This window comes from Vanellus vanellus, assembly GCF_965231255.1.
Source record: "Vanellus vanellus genome assembly, chromosome: 4".
NCBI classification, from domain to species: domain Eukaryota; kingdom Metazoa; phylum Chordata; class Aves; order Charadriiformes; family Charadriidae; genus Vanellus; species Vanellus vanellus.
This window is the reverse complement of record NC_138909.1, coordinates 79,158,847-79,177,982: the sequence shown is the minus strand read 5'-3', so window position 1 is coordinate 79,177,982 and position 19,136 is coordinate 79,158,847. Positions and strand designations below refer to the sequence as shown.

The 19,136-nt window shown below is 42.3% G+C and overlaps 1 protein-coding gene across 1 annotated transcript in view; it reads left to right on the top strand.

The window, feature by feature from the left end:
* SNX25 (sorting nexin 25) overlaps positions 1–18,387 on the top strand; it is a 93,292-nt gene extending 74,905 nt beyond the window's left edge. Inside the window, exons 12-19 of the mRNA XM_082483112.1 lie at positions 1,173–1,313; positions 1,908–2,021; positions 6,135–6,299; positions 11,186–11,303; positions 12,506–12,572; positions 14,756–14,937; positions 16,456–16,556; positions 17,404–18,387. Coding sequence (XP_082339238.1) covers positions 1,173–1,313; positions 1,908–2,021; positions 6,135–6,299; positions 11,186–11,303; positions 12,506–12,572; positions 14,756–14,937; positions 16,456–16,556; positions 17,404–17,478 — 963 coding nt within the window. The 3' untranslated portion in view covers positions 17,479–18,387. The remainder of the gene's footprint in view (positions 1–1,172; positions 1,314–1,907; positions 2,022–6,134; positions 6,300–11,185; positions 11,304–12,505; positions 12,573–14,755; positions 14,938–16,455; positions 16,557–17,403) is intronic.
* Positions 18,388–19,136: the final 749 nt, after the last annotated feature.

Here is a 19,136-nt window from a genome sequence, read left to right as displayed (position 1 = left end):
GAACATTCTCCATGTACAGCTCTGAACAGCCATAAAATATGAAGATACATTTTAGCTGTGTGTCTTTTACAATGGTGATGCAGCCACTCATCAGTTTATCTGTCACTCGCATTAAGTGTTGTCAGACTTCTACAGGCTTCTCAGAAAATGGGTCAGAATTATATGAATTTCAAAGTTTATTCTTATCCTAATTGGATTAGTTAAATATTCTTTTTTAAAAAAGCCCCAAAAGCTTAAGAATTGTTACTTTCCTCGAAAAGATTGTGTGAAAGTGGTATTTTATAACTACCTTTCTGTTATTTGCATGTATATTAAGCATTTGAGAGTTTGACTTGGCAAAAAAGCTGTGTATTTCATGCGTTTCCTTCATTTGCCTTTCATAATCTATTTAGCTGTCCCTTTAAAATAAGTAAACAAAAATCTGTTACTGTTAAGGCATAAGGTGAAATTCTGGGTGGCTCATCAAATTAAGAAATAATGCAGTCACACTGCTGCTGTTGTCTCAAGAAAAATCATTCAACTTCTTTGCTGTAGTTATCCCATTTCCACAATGTGGTTAATCGCTCCTCCTTCCTTTGTCTGTTGTACAGCTCGATTCATTAGTATTTTTGTAAAGTTGTGAACCCCTCGGAAATAAACACGGTGTTGATAACGTGTGTTGACACTGTGCGTGCAGAATAGCTCAGGCGAGCAGAGAAGTCTCTCTGAGACAGCACCAGCTGCTGGTAGAGCCCTGCTGCAGAGCTGCTGTGCTGGCATGTGGGTGAGCTTTGGCACCAGCAGCGGGGAAAAAGGGTGGGAATAATGGGAAAACAGTTGGGAAAACGCAGGCTGGAGACATGTAGTAGTGGTAAGCAGTCAGAAACGGAAATAATACATGCAGCTGTTTGAAGAAGACATGTCAGGAAGATTTGATTGCTGGTGGGCAGCATTGCAAAGCTTTATGTAAAGTGTAATAGTGACTAGCTGGAGGACTGATTCAGGGCTGACGTAGCATTTTGGTTAAAGTTTAGTCCATTAAGGGTATTGTTCCGTGTGTAGCCTTCAAACTGCAGGAGGAGCATGAGACAGTGATGACAACTGACTTTGCAAGCCAGTCATTTGGCAGCCCAAACGTTCCGGTGTTTGCTCTCAAAGTAGTATACCCTACCTGTTGGTTTCTTCCCTACAAGGTTTTAGAAGAGAATGGAGAACAAGTGCCCTGTTACTCTGTCATGGTGAGTTTACAAGAAGTTGGTGGAGCTGAAACTAAGAACTGGACTGTTCCCAGGAAGCTCAGTGAGTTTCAGAACCTACACCGGAAACTCAGTGAGGTATGAATCTTGGTTATGGGAGGGAGAAGATGCAAATTGCTAGAATTCATCAGAATGACAGTTGGAGAGGGGAAAAGCAGATAAAAATTTAATATTACCAGTTTTTATTCCAGCCTTTTGGCTTTTAGCCTTTTAGAGGTGGTTTTCTATCTGTGTATGCCTGGCCTCTGCCAGATGCTTACAAAACTTGTTTATAATTTTTTTATTTTTTCTTAATAATAATGTTTTGCTGAACTAACCCAATATCAAAATGGTACATGCTTTGCACTATCATGCAAGAGTTTGCTTTGAAAATTAGATTTTGTCTCTGGCTTCCAGGGATGTATTAGAAAAGATGGCTTTTTCGCACAGAGAAGGTTTCCTTTTACAGTGCTTTATCCTTTCTGTCTGGGAAGGCATAGATAATGATGGTGGTGGGAAGGGGAAGGGTTTAGATGTGTGAGCCCATAATGGGTAAGGGAAGGTGTTTTTCAAGGTGGTGAGAGGGGTGTGGAAGGGAGATAAGAGTACAAAGGAGTCTTTTCATGTCTGTTCTGGACCACCTGTGTTTTTCTGCACATGTATGTTAAGTGAACTCTCCTCTCTCCTACATAGTGTTTTCCATCATTAAAGAAAGTTCAGTTGCCTTCCCTCAGCAAGCTGCCCTTCAAATCCATTGACCAGAAATTCATGGAGAAATCCAAGAACCAGCTTAATAACTTTCTGCAGGTAAGAAAACAAAACCAAAAACACCAGAACTCTAAACAGACACATTGAAACTTGCCTCTGGAGTGGAGGTTGTCTCTCTATTGACTAAAGAGAAAGCCTAGAACGAATGGGTCAGATGTAAGGTTTGATGCTATAAATGCCAAAGGTGTCTAAAATGTCTGAAGTTGAGATGAGTTTGGCTGATAGTAACCATTTTTCTAGTGGTAAGTTAATCTAAACTTCGATTGAGAAGAACCTAATGAGGTTCAACAAAAGCAAGTGCAAGGTCCTGCACCTGGGGAGGAAGAACGTAAAGCACCAGTATAGGTTAGGGGCGGACCTGCTGGGAAGTAGCTCTGAGGAGAAGGATCTGGGGGTTCTAGTAGACAGTAAATTATCCATGGCCCAGCAATGTGCCCTTGTTGTCAAAAAGGCCAATGGAATCCTGGGCTGCATAGGGAAGAGTGTGGCCAGTAGGTTGAAGGAGGTCATTCTCCCCCTCTGCTCTGCACTGGTGAGGCCACAACTGGAATGCTGTGTCCAGTTTTGGGCTCCCCAGTTCAAGAGGGACAGGGAACGGCTGGAGCGAGTTCAGCAAAGGGCAACTAAGATGATTGAGGGATTGGAGCATCTGCCTTATGAGGAAAGGCTGCGAGAGCTGGGACTCTTTAGCCTGGAGAAGAGAAGGCTGAGGGGAGACCTTATTATGGCGTACAAGTATCTAAAGGGTGGGTTGAAGGAGGATGGAGCCAGGCTCTTTTCAGTGGTTCCCAGTGACAGGACGAGGGGTAATGGGCACAAGTTAGAACACAGGAAGTTCCATTCAAACACACGGAAACACTTCTTTACGGTTCAGGTGACAGAGCACTGGCACAGGCTGCCCAGGGAGGTGGTGGAGTCCCCTTCTCTGGAGAGTTTCAAGACCCGCCTGGATGCAGTCCTGAGTGATGTGCTCTGGGCAATCCTGCTTTGGCAGGGGAACTCTTGTTCGGTCAGGAGATTATGATCTGGTGGCAATTACAGAGACATGGTGGGACAGCTCACATGACTGGAATGTGGTCATGGGTGGCTATGTCCTTTTCAGGAAAGACAGGCCAGCCAGGCGAGGTGGTGGAGTTGCCCTTTACGTGAGAAAGCAACTACAATGTACCGAGTACTGTCCACGTGCAGTTGAGGAGCAAGTTGAGAGTCTGTGGGTGAGGATTAAGGGACAGGCTGGCAGGGGTGACACTGTTGTGGGTGTCTATTACAGGCCACCAGATCAGGGGGAGGAAGTTGATGAAGCCTTCTATGGGCAGCTGAGAGTGGCCTCACAGTCACAGGCCCTGGTTGTCGTGGGGGATTTTAACTTTCCGGATGTTTGCTGGAAGGACTACACAGCCAGCCAGCCTCAGTCTAGGAGGTTCCTCCAATGCATTGATGACAACTTTCTGATGCAAATGGTGGAGAAGCCGACTAGGAGAGGTGCACTGCTGGATCTCGTCCTCACTAACAAGGAGGGTCTGGTGCAAGGAGTAAAGGTTGAAGGCTGCCTTGGCTGCAGCGACCATGAGATGGTGGAGTTCATGATCTCGGCTGGTGGAAGCAGAATAGCAAGCAGAATTGCAACCCTGGACTTCAGCAGGGCAAACTTTGGCCTTTTCAAACAATTACTAGGGGAAATCCCGTGGACAAAGCTGTTTGAAGGTAAAGGTGCCCAGGATAGCTGGTCAGCATTCAGGGACTGCTTCTACCAAGCTCAAGATCAGAGCATCCCGACACGTAGGAAGTCAAGGAAGGGAGCCAGGAGACCTGTGTGGCTAAACAGGGAACTGCTTGGCAAGCTCAAGTGGAAGAAGAGAGTTTATAGATCATGGAAGGAGGGGCTGACCGCTTGGGAGGAGTACAGGGCTGCTGTCAGGGGATGTAGAGAGGCAACTAGGAAAGCTAAGGCCTCCTTAGAGTTAAACCTGGCAAGAGGGGTCAAGGACAACAGGAAGAGCTTTCTCAAATACATGGCAGATAAAACTAACACCAGAGGCAATGTAGGCCCACTACTGAATGGGGTGGGTGCCCTGGTGACAGAAGATACAGAGAAGGCAGAACTATTGAATGCCTTCTTTGTCTCTGTCTACTCTGTTGGGGGCTGTCCTGAGGAGTCCTGTTCTGCTGAGACCCCAGATGAAGATGAAGTCAAGTCAATGGATGGGTTTGCCTTAGTTGATGAGGACTGGGTCAGAGACCAGTTAAGCAACCTGGACATCCATAAATCCATGGGTCCAGATGGGATGCACCCGCGGGTGCTGAAGGAGCTGTCTGAAGTCATTGCTGGACCACTCTCCACCATCTTTACCAAGTCTTGGGAAACGGGCGAGGTGCCTGAGGACTGGAGGAAAGCAAATGTCACTCCAGTCTTCAAAAAGGGCAAGAAGGAGGACCCGGGTAACTATAGACCGGTCAGCCTCACCTCCATCCCTGGGAAACTGATGGAGCAGCTTATCCTTGGTGCCCTCTCAAGGCATATCAAGGATAAGAGGGTTATTAGGGGCAGTCAGCATGGCTTTTCCAAGGGGAAGTCATGCTTGACCAACCTCATAGCCTTTTATGAGGAAATAACGAGATGGATGGATGATGGCAGAGCGGTGGATGTGGTCTACCTTGACTTCAGTAAAGCATTTGACACGGTCTCCCACAGCATCCTCATGGCTAAACTGAGGAAGTGTGGACTGGATGACCGGATAATTAGGTGGACTGCGAACTGGCTGAAGGAGAGAAGCCAGAGAGTCGTAGTCAATGGGGCAGAGTCCAGTTGGAGGCCGGTAACCAGCGGAGTGCCTCAAGGGTTGGTACTAGGGCCCATATTATTCAATATATTCATTAATGATTTAGATGAGGGAATCGAGTGTACTATCAGCAAGTTTGCTGATGACACTAAGCTAGGAGGAGTGGCTGACACGCCAGAGGGCTGTGCTGCCATCCAGAGAGACTTGGACAGGCTGGAGATTTGGGCAGGGAATAACTTAATGAAATACAACAAGGGAAAGTGTAGGGTCCTACATCTGGGCAGAAACAACCCCAGGTTCCAGTATAGGATGGGGAGCTACCTGTTAGAGAGCAGTGTAGAGGAAAGGGACCTGGGGGTCCTGGTGGACAGCAGGATGACCATGAGCCAGCACTGTGCCCTTGTGGCCAAGAAGGCCAATGGCATCCTGGGCTGTATTAGAAGGGGGGTGGTTAGCAGATCGAGAGAGGTCCTCCTTCCCCTCTACTCTGCCCTGGTGAGACCGCATCTGGAATATTGTGTCCAGTTCTGGGCCCCTCAGTTCAAGAAGGACAGAGAGCTGCTGGAGAGAGTCCAGCGTAGGGCAACTAAGATGATTAAGGGAGTGGAGCATCTCCCTTATGAGGAAAGACTGAGGGAGCTGGGTCTCTTTAGTTGGAGAAGAGGAGACTGAGGGGTGATCTTATTAGCGTTTATAAATATATAAAGGGGGAATGTCATGAGGATGGAGCCAGGCTCTTCTCAGTAGCGACCAGTGATAGGACAAGGGCTAATGGGTTCAAGCTGGAACACAAGAGGTTCCACTTAAATTTGAGAAGAAACTTCTTCTCAGTGAGGGTGACAGAGCACTGGAACAGGCTGCCCAGGGAGGTTGTGGAGTCTCCTTCTCTGGAGACATTCAAAACTCGCCTGGACGCCTTCCTGTGCAACGTCATCTAGGTGTTCCTGCTCCGACAGGGGGATTGGACTAGATGATCTTTTGAGGTCCCTTCCAATCCCTAGCATACTGTGATACTGTGATCTCTAGAGGTCCCTTCCAACTCTGAAAACTCCGTGATTCCGTGATTAATAAACTGTAAATAGTGAATCTGTAATTGCCACTTTTAACTACAGCACTTCACAACAAATTTCTTACAAATGAGAACTTTTAAAAAGAAAGTTGTAAGATTAAAAACTTTGTCTTACTACTTCTGATACTTTACAACAAGCCTCTTAAAGTATCTTTGAAGTATCTTTGTGAGATGTGGATTTTTTTCTCACTGTACCTCTGAGCCATGTCTTTATCAGCTTTACTGGATGGCCTGACACTTCTTGTTCCTTAACAAGAAATACTTAATTGATGTGTTGTTTCTGTCATTATTTTTCTTTCATAGAAATTGCTCTCTGATGAAAGACTCTGCCAGAGTGAAGCACTTTACGCCTTCTTGAGCCCTTCCCCAGAGCACCTCAAAGTTATTGATGTGCAAGGAAAGAAGTCATCTTTTTCACTCTCCTCATTTCTGGAACGACTTCCTGGTGATTTGTTTTCTCATCAGGAGGTAAGTGGTAGAAAAGTAATCTTCCAAATTTAATTACTTATCCAAAGTAAGCAATATAATGCATTTGAATGGCAGGTAATATTGGAAGGCATTTCCAAAGGTCATTTTTAATTTACTCTAGGTGAACAAAGAGTCAGAAATAAGAGCTGTCTAAGAATTTAAAAGGTGTTTGTTAATAAAATAAGTGTCCTGCCCTTTGATAAATATATATAGGCAAATGTGTAACCTCTCACAAATAAATGCATTGCACTCCATATGGGCTTGCTTATTTTTTATAGCAGAATTTCCCACTTTTTGTGCTATTGACATGCATATTTCAGAGGGTTTTTGACGGGTAAAAATAATTCTCTCTTAGGAAGCTTCTCTTGGCAGGGAATAGCTGTGTGTCCTTAATAATTTCTGGACAATATCTGAAGCCAAGCTAGTTTTGACAAAGAATTTTGGCAAATGGTACAGGCTCCCTGAGGGAATTTGCAAATACAGGCAGGAGCCCATGTAGGCCAGCCAGTTGGGGAATTTGATGCTAAGCCATGAAAAAACATTGTCTTTCAAAATGCAGTGAAGAACAGATTACTGACTAAAATAGCTCATTGGCTAAAATTGGCTACAATTCCATGGTGCTCTGTTCTGTGTGGTTCATGTTGCAGATATGCATCTTCCAAGGAGCTGTTTCTATTCTTCTTTTTAATTATATGTTGTATGAAATAAGTATTTTCCTACATGCTGTAGTTCTCTGCAGTGGATGGGTCTTCTGCAGGATAAATGGAGTTTGGGGAACTTGTTCAGTTCTAGCCTGTTAATAGGCAAAAAGGTGGCTTTGCATCTCTGAGGAATAAGAAAATCCTATATATTTTCATTTTTAAAAATTGCACTTTATTTGCACCTAGATGGTGAATGCATGTGTCTCACTTTGGAGTAATAAATATAAAGAAAGTTTGAGAACCTAATTTTACACTTCGATAGAAGTACTGCAGTTCTAAAAACAAAAGTGCATTCACTAAAGTGACTGTTAGGTAGAAGGAGCATAAAAGCATAGAAGCATGAAGCTATTTGTATTTCTCTATTTAATTGAAAAACATCCTCAAGAAAAAAGCCAGACTGCACGTATATTGTATTACCTGTGTAGGAGGAGGTAGTTAGAAAATATGGGAGAAGGAAAGGGAGTTGTAATGAGAGTGCGTGAGAGAGGAGAGAAAACAAAAAAATGAAGCAGAAATGAAGCAACTGGTACTGAAAGATGAGGAAGGAAGCAGAGAAAAAAATGCCCAGAGGATGTGGCAACAGAGGAGTTGGACCATAACTTCTTAGTTTAAATTTAATGCTATTTCTTACTTGTTACTTGTGGGACGAGGAGCTTAATTTTGGCTAGATTGTATTATGCCAGGCACTGTGCAAATGCAGACAAAGACCATCCACCTTCCCTCTCCTCTCCCCTCCTTCCCTAAGGTTAAACATAAGATGAGACAACAGAATACAAATGGAGGGAGTATGGGAAACTGTTACACCCTCTGAATCAGTATGGTACATGTTTGTCCTTGTTTAAAAATAATGATAAAATTAAGTGGAGGGAGGGGAATTGTGAGGTGGTCTGGGATCAACGCTAATTTTTGTTTGACGTCCTTGTCTTTCAGTGTGAGCTTTAGATCAGCTCAGTCTTGCCCAGAGATAGCGCTGTTGATTATTTACTAAAGCAGTTAAACTATGGTTAAATCATTTGGTACAAGGTCATTAATGAAGTTAGTTGTGTTAAACCACACATTACAAAGCTGCTAGAATTGTGTTCTCTTTGTAACTAAGAATTCCTGGTTTAGTTTGTATTTTGGACTTTGTAGAAGAGAATGCTCTTGTACAGCTCTCTCTGCCTTTTACGTCGTCTCACATTTTTCAAATATGTGTTAGAGCAACAATATTACCTCTTGAGTGCTGTTTTCAGGATTAGATATTGCAGCAATTTCAGATCTCATATATATACAGCTCCTTGGACAGGGCAAGCTTTAGAACATATTTCTTAGCTCTCAAGACCAAAACCAAAACAGAGGGAAAAAATGCAGTTGATATCATCTAGAGGAAGGGCTTTTAGATTTATGAAGTGTTGGATGGAAAATACACTGTGGTGTAAGAATTTACATTTCTCATTGCATTTTCTAAATGATAGGGGATTCACTGCATGGCAGAAAATAGAGCAGGGGCCTCTTAGAGGTCATTTGGTCTACCCTGCTGCTCCAAGCTGACTCAACCGTACCGGCAAAATTTTTTGCGCATGTTTTTAAACCTGATAACTGATGTTCTCTACCTGAGCAAGGCAGCATATCCCAGTTCTCAGCTCTCTTCATGGTTAGAAACCTTTTCTTACTGTCTAACCTAAATCTCCCTTCTTTAGCCAGCTATCTCTTGTCCCGTCTGCAGCAAACACCAAACAGTTTGGGTTAGGATTGTCTCGTTTATCGGGAGTTACTACTTTCCTTTTGTATTTTATTCTTTTCTTTCTTAGACTCAGCAGCCCCTGTTTCTCCTAGTTTTTGTTAGATTATGTTTTATTTACTTCTTATGGTTTTGCTCTGGACTTACCCTGTTATCCGTATTTTTCTTGGAAATGTGATGACTAAAGATTGAAACACGCTGCTTCCACTAGGTTTTCCTATTCCTATGTATGAAAATAATTTTTATATCTGTATCTGTATGTACATCATACAATGTTCGTGCTTAAACATCATGGTATTACACTTGCCTCTTCCACAGCAGTACAGCCCTGGGATCTTTTTCTGTAGTCTTACTAATATCAGTTGTTTCGTTTCCTGCGTTTACACAGTGAGCTATTGCTGCTTTGCATCTGTCTTTATGAAACCCTGTGGGCTCAACTACAAATTCAGTAAGCTCACCTGCAAATTCAGTAAGCTTATTTTCTGTTCTGTTGCCCAAGTGCTTAATGAAAATACGGAATGATGTATACTATGAAAAATTAAATAAAACATAATTTTTTTAATAATTAAACTAATGAAGGGCCAAGAAGCCTATTAACCCGAGGGAGATAGTGAACAGGACCGGAGTTTGCTCTAGGCTGTGTCCTTGGAGAAAACGCTGCTCATCATCAGTGAATTTGTGTGCTTGTGTGGTAAGATGGGTAAAGATTTGTGGTTTCCTTGTGTGGCATTTCTTGTCAGTATGGTTTGGCTTTTTGTTCCCTGCCCTCGGTCAGAGCTTAGCCTACCATTAGCAGAAAGCTTAAAAAGCTGGGGACTCATCAAGCCACAAAAGTCTGTAAACAGAAGAGTCTACGTGAATGTTTACAGTGCAATTAATTCAGTGCTGTGGGGTTTTTTGTTTGGTTTTCTGGTTAAGAGAAGAGAAACAGCATCTCAAACAGTGCTAGAGAAAATGCCAAATGACACAGGAAGTGAAGGGTATAGGTGAAATAAGTGTTGGAATATGATACACTTGTGGAGTTATTTATTTATAGACTGCAGTGCAGCGCCATGCCTGGAGAAGATTCTCAGGGACTGGAAATGTACCTGAAGTCAATGATGGGCTTTAGATGGGATTTGGAGAGTGTGAGGAAGGAATAAGACAAACTGATGTACAGCTGAGACGCTGTAGGATATTCTCTGTATAGCAGCGTTCAAATGACAGGCAAGGGATGACTGAAAGATTGTGACCATGAGAATAAGGCCAAGACAGACACCAAAACAATGCAAGAGAAATAGAGCTATGAATCGGGTTTTCCAGACTAGATGATGAGAGAGGGGGGAAAAAAGCAGTATTAGATGATGGAATAATAAGGAAGAAAGGAAGGTGAGGGAAGAGATGATGGATTTCTTTGAAAACCAGAGCTGAAGAAAGAAAATTTGTCTGCATGCCATTCTGACCATTCCTGAACCAGAGACTGGGGCATTGCACCAGCCTCAGTGGGGGTCAGGTCTGCCTCACTGCAGCTTTGCTCTAAGCACAAGCAGGGAGGGGAAAATCCAGGAAAGCAAAGGGATGTGCTGGCTGCCATGAGTAGTGGTACGTGGTGTAGTCCTGATGCTGAAGCAGATCTTCCTGACATTGAAGAGCAGACAGCAGGCTATTTCTCATTCTTGAATAAATGGTACTGCCAAAACTGCGGTGGTTCAATCCATTCTTCTGTGAGTCTATTCTGAATAACTCTACTCCCTTTGGTACCCTGAGCTTGGGTATCCTCAGGCTCAGATCACTAAGTATCGCCATAGTATTGTTCTGCCTGGGACTGGTACTCATTAATGGTGCTTGTCTGCAGTTCCTCTTCCACTGCCAGGTTTGGTTCCCAGCTTACTGCAAGGACAACGTGCTGGTGCCTGATCCTGCTGAGTGGCTTCAACTGGGCAAGGCACCGTCTGCTCTCCAGGGGAGCCAGCTGTCTGCTTCTCCATCCGCAATAACCAGATTCTCCCCCTTTCTTCCTAGCTGCTTGCGTTGCAATCAGCTCCAGCTGGCTGACTCCCCATCCTGCATGCCCTTCACGGGTGTTGTGTCAGAGGAGGCTTTGCAATCACAAACCCCTCTTACAGTTCCCACCTGCTTCCGAGCAGTACATGGCTCCCACATCCCCCGCTTTCCCTTATCCAGCTGGTGTTGGCAGGGCAGATCCACCCAGCAGTGAGGTGCTTACTGGGGCAAGGCTGCAGACAGAAGATCTGGCAGTGGCGATGACTCCAGCAGAGCAGTGTGTTCTCATCACTCTTGTCCGGTGGGAAGTACAGTCCCTTTTCAGAATCCCTGGTGAGGTTGCTGTTTGCCAGATCCTGCCAGCAGCCCTTTCTTAAGAGAGCTGGCTGTGCTCCTTCCCCAGGACATGGCAGTAACTAAATCCATCCTGGAAGAAGGATGGGGAACTGCAGTGCATACCCACGTTGTGTCTCTCTTCCTAGGAAGAAACGGAAGAGGATAGTGACCTATCGGACTACGGAGAGGAGGTGGATGGGAAAAGGGACTCTCTTGCTGAACCATGTTTCATGCTGATTGGAGAGATTTTTGAGCTGCGAGGAAGTAAGCTGTAAACCTGCCTATTCGTTGATGGAATCTGTTGGCCAAGAAATTTGGGGCACTTCGTAATTCCGATTTTTCTGCTGTTTCAATAAGTGGAAATGTTCTTGCAATCTATATAGCCAGTTTGTTTGGAACAGAGCTGTTCTTCATTAGTTCATAACTTTGGTGCTTTCATTCAAAAATGAAATTTCAGTATAACATGGCAGTAAGGGAGAGCATTTCCCTTCAATATTCTTAAGTTTTTCATTTAAATTCTGGAAAAAACGGAAAAGTACAAAAATGTATTTTCTGTAAATAGGCTGCATGTTAGAATGTACGAAGGAAGGAAATATGGCTTTATTACAGAACATGTCACTGACAAAGTAACATAATTTTAATGTGCATTTTAAGCGTATTATGTATGTATTTTAGTTCTACAATTTGTAGAGTGGAAAAGATGCTAGAATTGTGGCATCTTTCAGTACCAGATTTTTTTCCCCTCCTTTACGTAAATAAATGACGGTAATAAAGAAAACTACTTTTATTTCTATTTGAATGTGCAGCCACACTTGATGCTCTCTAAAATTATTTACAGGGTAACTATTACAAAATGCAGCACCTTCCAAAAATGGCAGATGTATCTTCCAAATATAGACTTTCTTCTGCTGGCGGAGAACAGCATGAAAGAAAGATTAACCAGTAATTACCAGGAAGCACTCACATTTGTTTCCTTTATGTGTAATGAAAAGCTAACTGCTTGGTTTATTTGAGTGAAAATGTTTTCAGAATTTTAATGATGCTACTCTGTCTACACTATTATATTAGTAGATATGAAAAGGGTGTGAATTTTGAGGGGTTTTCTTTTTTTCTAGTAGAAAAAGGGGTTTGGGTAGTTGTATGGCTCAATAAACTTGAAATATTCTTAAATGTAAAAGTTTGTAGTATAAACTATGAATGCATATTACAGGTATGTTTATATAATCTGCAAGAATTAAAAACCATATAGCAAACAGTATAGGGAAAGCAGTCAAGAAAAATTAGACCAATGTACAATTAGTGAAATCTTATAAAGGATTATAACAGATATGTTTACTGTAGTGCTGGGGTGGGGTGTTTTTTTTTGGGAGGAGGGGGCAGGGGGAAGATTTTGGACATGATAATGGGTTCCCTAATGTTATTAAACTCTTGATCTTTGTTTTTTTTGTCATTTTTAATTGCTCTAGTGTTCAAGTGGGTCAGAAAAACATTAATTGCACTAGTACAAGTCACTTTTGGAAGAACTATCAACAAGTAAGTAGCTGTTACTTTAGCTGAACCTGCGTCATTGTTCTATGAAAAAAGGACTGAGAGCAGAATTGTTAAAAAAATAATCTGGACATTCTGTTGTATACGATAATCTGCAATTGTTTTCCACAAATCAATTTACAAATACATTATGTTGATTAGAGAAGATGCAGATATGTGAATTATCTTTTTCCTTATTTTTTCCCCATACATGGGGCTTTGCTTTTGGAAAACCACAATATTTCATGGGTTTTTATATATATATATACACATATATATAAAAATAACAAAACTGACTTGCCGGCTTGTTCTTCTGAACAGCCTGGCTCTGAATGGCTTTTATTAGTTTGTGCTTTATCTTTCAGTCTCATGAAGATTTTTGATGGATCTGAAACTGGGTTTCTGTTTTCAGTAATTTCTTTCAAATCATAGAATCAATCATGGAACTGTTAAGATTGGAAGGAACTTTAAAGATCACCTAGTTCCAAGCCCCCTGCCCTGGGCAGGGACACCTCCCACCAGCCCAGGTTGCTCCAAGCCCCATCCAGCCTGGCCTTGAACACCTCCAGGGATGGGGCAGCCACAGCTTCTCGGGGCAACCTGGGCCAGTGCCTCATCACCCTCAGAGTGAAAAATTTCTTCCTAATATCTCATCTAAATCTCCCCTCTTCCAGTTTGAAACCATTAACCCTTGTCCTATCGCAACAGGTCCTGCTAAAAAGTCCCTCCCCAGCTTTCTGTAGACCCCGTTTAGGTACTGGAAGGCTGCAATAAGGTTTCCCTGGAGCCTTCTCTTCTCCAGGCTGAATAACCCCAACTCTCTCAGCCTGTCTTCATGGAAGAGGTGCTCCAGCCCTCGGATCATCTTTGTGGCCTCCTCTGGACCCACTCCAGCAGGTCCATGGCCTTCTTATGCAGGGGACCTCAGAGCTGGATGCAGTACTCCAGGTGGGGGTCTCACCAGAGTGGGGTAGAGGGGCAGAATCCCCTCCCTTGATCAAGTCAAATACATATTTCTCTAAAGTGACTGAAGTAATGTTTATACGTGGTGAGAACCATTAGTCTATAACATGAAGACTGTACACATGTAACAGTGATGTGTTTTCATAAAGGTATTTTTCTGTATCATTTGAGGACATGTCCGCCAAGTGAGGCCTGGATGAGGCTATGAAGTAAGCGTGCGTCTCTGTACACACCTTTCATGTGGAAAGCTGTATCATTGGTCAGAAAAATTTTGGAAAAGTATTCTACCAGCAGAACAGGCTGTTCTTTGACCAGTCAGTGACTAAATTTCCACATGTCAGCATTGCTTTTAAAACCTCTCACGTTTGTTATATAGTGGTAAATTGGACAAGAAGTGATGGAAAGTTATGCAGTTGACTCCCAGTGAACTGATGGTGTCTGACAGTATCCATTCCCTGAGTTCCCCGAGTTTTAAATCGACCGGTTCATTTGTTCACACAGTGCTGATAACTAGCATGGGATACACCTGAGAGAGGACAGAGAGAGAGAGTGTGTGCAAGCACAGCATACGTGTGGTGATGCTATAGGGCTTTTTACATGGTTGAATTTTTACATTTATTGATTTTGAGAGTTTTGGCCGTACTGTGGCACAGTCGGGCAGTGCTGCCTGGAGCCTGCTGTCTACTCAGACTCGTTGTGCTGGAGGCTCCAGTGAGTGCCTGCAGCCTCAGGAGGAGGCTGCTGTCTCCATCTGTAATCCCTTCACTGATGTGCTGTTGGTATCTGTGAGGGAACTTACTGCGCTTTTTTTAAAACTTCATCTGGTTTTATCCCACCCGGCACATCTGTGCGTGCAACTAGTTTGAAGTTTGCTAGAATTGGTTAGCTGGTTTTTATGTCTTTAACCCAGTGGAGTCCTTGTACTGTCCATGCTTGAAATGTATGCATATTTCAGTGTAGCACCTGTAATTTGTAATATATGTTTGTGGATTACGTTGAAATGTAGCCTTCTCCACATTTCAGTCAGGTATCTGGAGTGATGTAGCTCCTAGAGCAGCCAGAGTTGAATATTACTTGCCGTGATGCTGGTGGAATCAGCTCAGATAAATTGGGATAATTACATGGAAACAAGCATCACTTCCACTGCTTTCAGGAGTAAAAAGAATAAATCTGCATATAACATGAAACACCAGCTCTGATGTGCTCCTTCCTACACTTCTTTACAGGCAAATCCGTGACACTGTACACTGGATGTTCAGTGAACCAATGCTTGTTTACTACATTGGTGTGTTTCGAGATGCTTTTTGGCCAAATGGAAAGTTAGCACCACCACCGAGAGCCAAGAGCGATGAACAAAAGCAGGAGACAAAACAGAGAGCACAGCAAAAACTACTTGAAAACATTCCAGGTGAGATCACTTTCATTCTGCTTAATCATGGATTTAATAGCTAATAAGGAAACTGTTAATCAACTATTCTTTGCTGCATTCTAGATTTTTCCTGTAGACTTGTAAATTACGGTTATTTGCATAAATAAAAGGGCGTGGATTCGGGTATTATTGCTGGATGCAAAATCCAGTATCACTCTACGTCTGTCTACATGTAATATTCATCAAAGAATCTAAGTTAAGACTCTCTCTGCTGGTTCTCTAAGCAAATACCAGCTGGTTCTGCTACCTGCAGGTTGGAAGAACCCTGCTAAATAGGGAGAGTGGCACCACCCCAATTGTTTCTTCCCCTTATATTTCAAAATGGAAGAGGGAGCTCTACCCATGCTGTCAGTGTTGTGTGTTGCTGTCTATTTCTGGTAAAAGGTCTCAGAGCATGGAATGTTAGAGGGACCTGCAGCCTGGACAGAAGCATCCTAGATCGAGTGGGGTTTCCAGGACTTGACTTTCCCTGCCATTACCTCCCAGGCCCAGGCAGGTTCCTCTTCGGCATGCACGTTTCTGGGGCACCCTTCTGAGATGCTCCATCCCCCACCACTCACAGGACAGGGAGTCCAGGTACATAATGCTGACTCTTCAGAGATCACATAAACCCAAAGGCACCTACCTGGGAAGAAAGATTTAGCCCTTGGAAATGCACTTAAACATAGCTTTAATGCTTTTTGTCTCCCTTCCATCTGGGTAGAAGGTACTTTAATGAGCGATTTTATGGCTTCGCTGAGATACCTCATATACCCCCTTGCATTAGATTGTTTAATCAACTTTTACCGCAAAAATAGCGGCAAGTATGCATGCAAAATAATTATTTGATATGTAAACAACCTTCCATTTACTGTCTGCTTTATATGTTATATACTCACCTACTTAACTAGAACAGCCTTCCGTAGTTGGCTTGTGGTTTTGCTTGTTTCTGAGTTAGGAGAGATGTGTCAGGACATAGCTGAATGCATTGGAAGTTAATGATGAAACATTGGATCACTATTCTCTAATTTAATCCAAAATGTAAATAATTGACTTGGAATTCTCTTATCTGATTACCTGTGAGAAGTATTTTCTGTGAAAATTCTGAGAGGCAATTAAAGTGCTAAATCTGTTTTAACTGTTGTGGAAATTCTGTCTTTGTAGATGAAGGTGCATTTAAGTGAATGGTTTAAGAATGTGTTAGACTTGACTCTGCGAGGTGAACTACCGAAAAGGCATTCTATGTATCATGTTAAAGCACTTAAAATGTTGTCACTGAGACTCATACGCTATTATTTAACTTGGGTAACTTGAGAATAAGGGTATCTTAACCTGTGACCCAAGTTCCCTGTGTGTTTTTAAAAGGTTGGTGAATGGGGGCTGCGTATCTAGTAACCAAGGGCCACCAGGTGTAGTGGCTTTGTTTCCCCTCTATATGTATTTTTGGGTAGTAGTGTCACCTGGAGGTTTTGCCTGGCATGAATGAAACAATATAAGCTGAAATAACGTTTGTTACAGATACTTTGCAGAGTCTTGTTGGACAGCAAAATGCCCGTCATGGTGTAGTGAAAGTGTTCAATGCGTTGCAAGAAAGAAAGGCTAACAAGCATCTACTCTATGTGAGTAATCGGAAAAGTAGCTTTTAACTTTATTGTCCTGTTGATTGCTGAGCTCTGCTCACTCAATCTCAAAGCCGAGGGGGTGTGTTTTTGCAGAGATTTATGTTGGACTGTTGTTCAGTGTGCAAGTAACCTTTCTGGTTATTAAAATAAGTCAGAAAAAATGTACTTGGTTCTATCCTTTAACTATTTTGAATAGCAAAAAGCTGTTTAATTTTAAAAGCAGTATTCCTTTTGTCTAAAAGAGATCCTCTACCACATCCAACTTGCTGCATAAGGTGCAGACTAACTTCTTCGTATAGCTGAGAAAAATAAACATACCTTGGAGAATCCTAGGGAAGGAGAGCTCCAGGACGGGCTCGCAGTTAGGACATGGCAGCCCTCCAAAAGTCCCACTGATCTCCTGTTGTTTGGGACTGGTCGGAGCATGCAGCTGGATCCTCGCTCTCAGTCAGTCTCTTCTGGCTCGTTTCCTTCAGCAGCTGGTCACGTAACGCAGCCTCAGCGCAGGAGCAGACGCAGCCTGCCCAGGAGGTGCATGCCCTGCTGCTTGCTTATGTGGCTACCGTGGCTTTGACAGGACGGCACCTGCTTGTGCAGGGGGGTAAATCCCCATCTGAAAGCAGCTGCCCGTGGCACTTGCCTTCCTTCAGCCTGAAGACATTTCCCATGTTATCTGTAGAGTGTGTGCCAACTGTAGGGTGCCAGAGAAGTAGCTGGATGAATGATGAGTAGAATGAGCCTACGTGCTTCTGATGTCTGCGATGCTCTAAACATGGCAGAAAGGAAAAAGAAGTGCTCATTTGGTACCTGTGCTCACTCGTCTCAACTCTTTTCTGTTTTTCAGGTTTTGCTGGAACTGCTGCTAACTGAACTGTGTCCTGAGCTAAGAGCTCATTTAGAGCAGCTTAATGCCACTTAGGTTTGAATCTGCACAATTGGACCACTAGAGAAATGTCTATGTCCAATAATAGACATGAAACTTATTTCCTCTTTTCCATAGAGGGCTGAGGACTATGATTATTTTTAGCGTTTTTCTTTCCTCTTGAGTTTTTTGTGAAGTAAACAGACTTGAAAAGATCTGATGCTGTAGTAGGGTAGAGAAAACAATGCTGTATAGTTGCCAATTTTTATTTAAATTGTTCTATTTGACTACTCTTCTGTTTCAAATATAGATTGAAAAATAAATGTTCATATAAGCTGAAAGAAACCAGAAAATATTTTAAACATTTATGAAAAGAAATTTTGCTTATAGTGGTAAACTAATGAATGTTGTACAGTTCTAATCTCCTCACTGAGGATTTGAGCATTCCTTTTCTCTTGTGTATTGAAAAAGCCTTGTCGTGCAATACTACATGTAAAGCTATCGTGAAAATTTTATCGATTTTGTTTTTACCAAAGATTTCCTGTAGTTTGAAGCATTTGTAAGCAATAAATAACACAACTGGATTGCGGTACTTGATAACGAGGCTGTACTGACAACTGATGAATGGTTTTGACAGCACTAGTTTCGTAAGGAATATTTACGTTACTTTGAAGTCTGTGTTGAAAATATGTATTGTAAACTGGTATGTCCTAACAGAATGCCTATGTTAAATGTTAGTTCGGAGATTAGTGCTTATGAATTGCTTCTATGAATGATTAAGTAGACATTTAATTAAACCATTCTAATAACTTCCCTGATATTACTCAGGGCTGTTTTATTCAAATACTCCGATTTCAGACAACCTTCAAATCTTTCCCTTATTTTATACAAGGAAAGAAAACTGTCTTCAGTGTTTTTTTTTAATTTATGTAAAAATATGTAAATATGGTCTTAATGCACATCTAAAGAATTAAATATCATCAAAAATCCCTAGGTGACACTCATTACTTTCTTTTAAATTCAGTACAGTTGTGCTGTTAGAAAAACTGCTTGCAGTTAAAGACCGGCTGTAGTTTAAGGTACGCAGATTTAGTACCTTAATTGGTACAGCCAATTGGAACAGCCTTCTGTTCCAACAGTTCCGGAGAAGTTTTCAAGTCACGGCACAGTCCTAAGAAAAAAGCCAAATTCTGCATGTACAAAGTTTTCCAAGTAAATAGGTATTTAGAAGTGTGCAAGCTTACCATAGCAATCGGTAAAATTTTACTAGTGGTTAATCAAGGTCTCTCTTGATAAAAGATTACGCATAACATTGCTCAGGCATACACAGTCCTGGCCAAAAGGTTTTCAACTATTTCTAATACAGAGGCAGTGTAAATGTGATACAAAGAAGGATTGAGAACAGGCCTCCTGCAGATGTATATTGAATGTTTCCATACTAATGGTTTTTTTTTTTTTCCATAATTCTGTAAGCCGTAGTTTCTAGTTTTAGAAGTTGACGTGGTTTGAACTGTAAAGCTTAGTGACATACAGGCCGATTTCCAACTCTGAAGCTCTGCAGTCTTAGCGTAAAATGTGTTAAGACACGTAAGTAGATCTAGATGCATTAGAAGAGCATGTGAAAGAAAGTGTACGCACCACTAGCAAAGGTAAGATTGAACAATGGTTGGGACCTGTGAATGGGTTGTGTGTGAAAACTAGACAAGTTTGGGTTC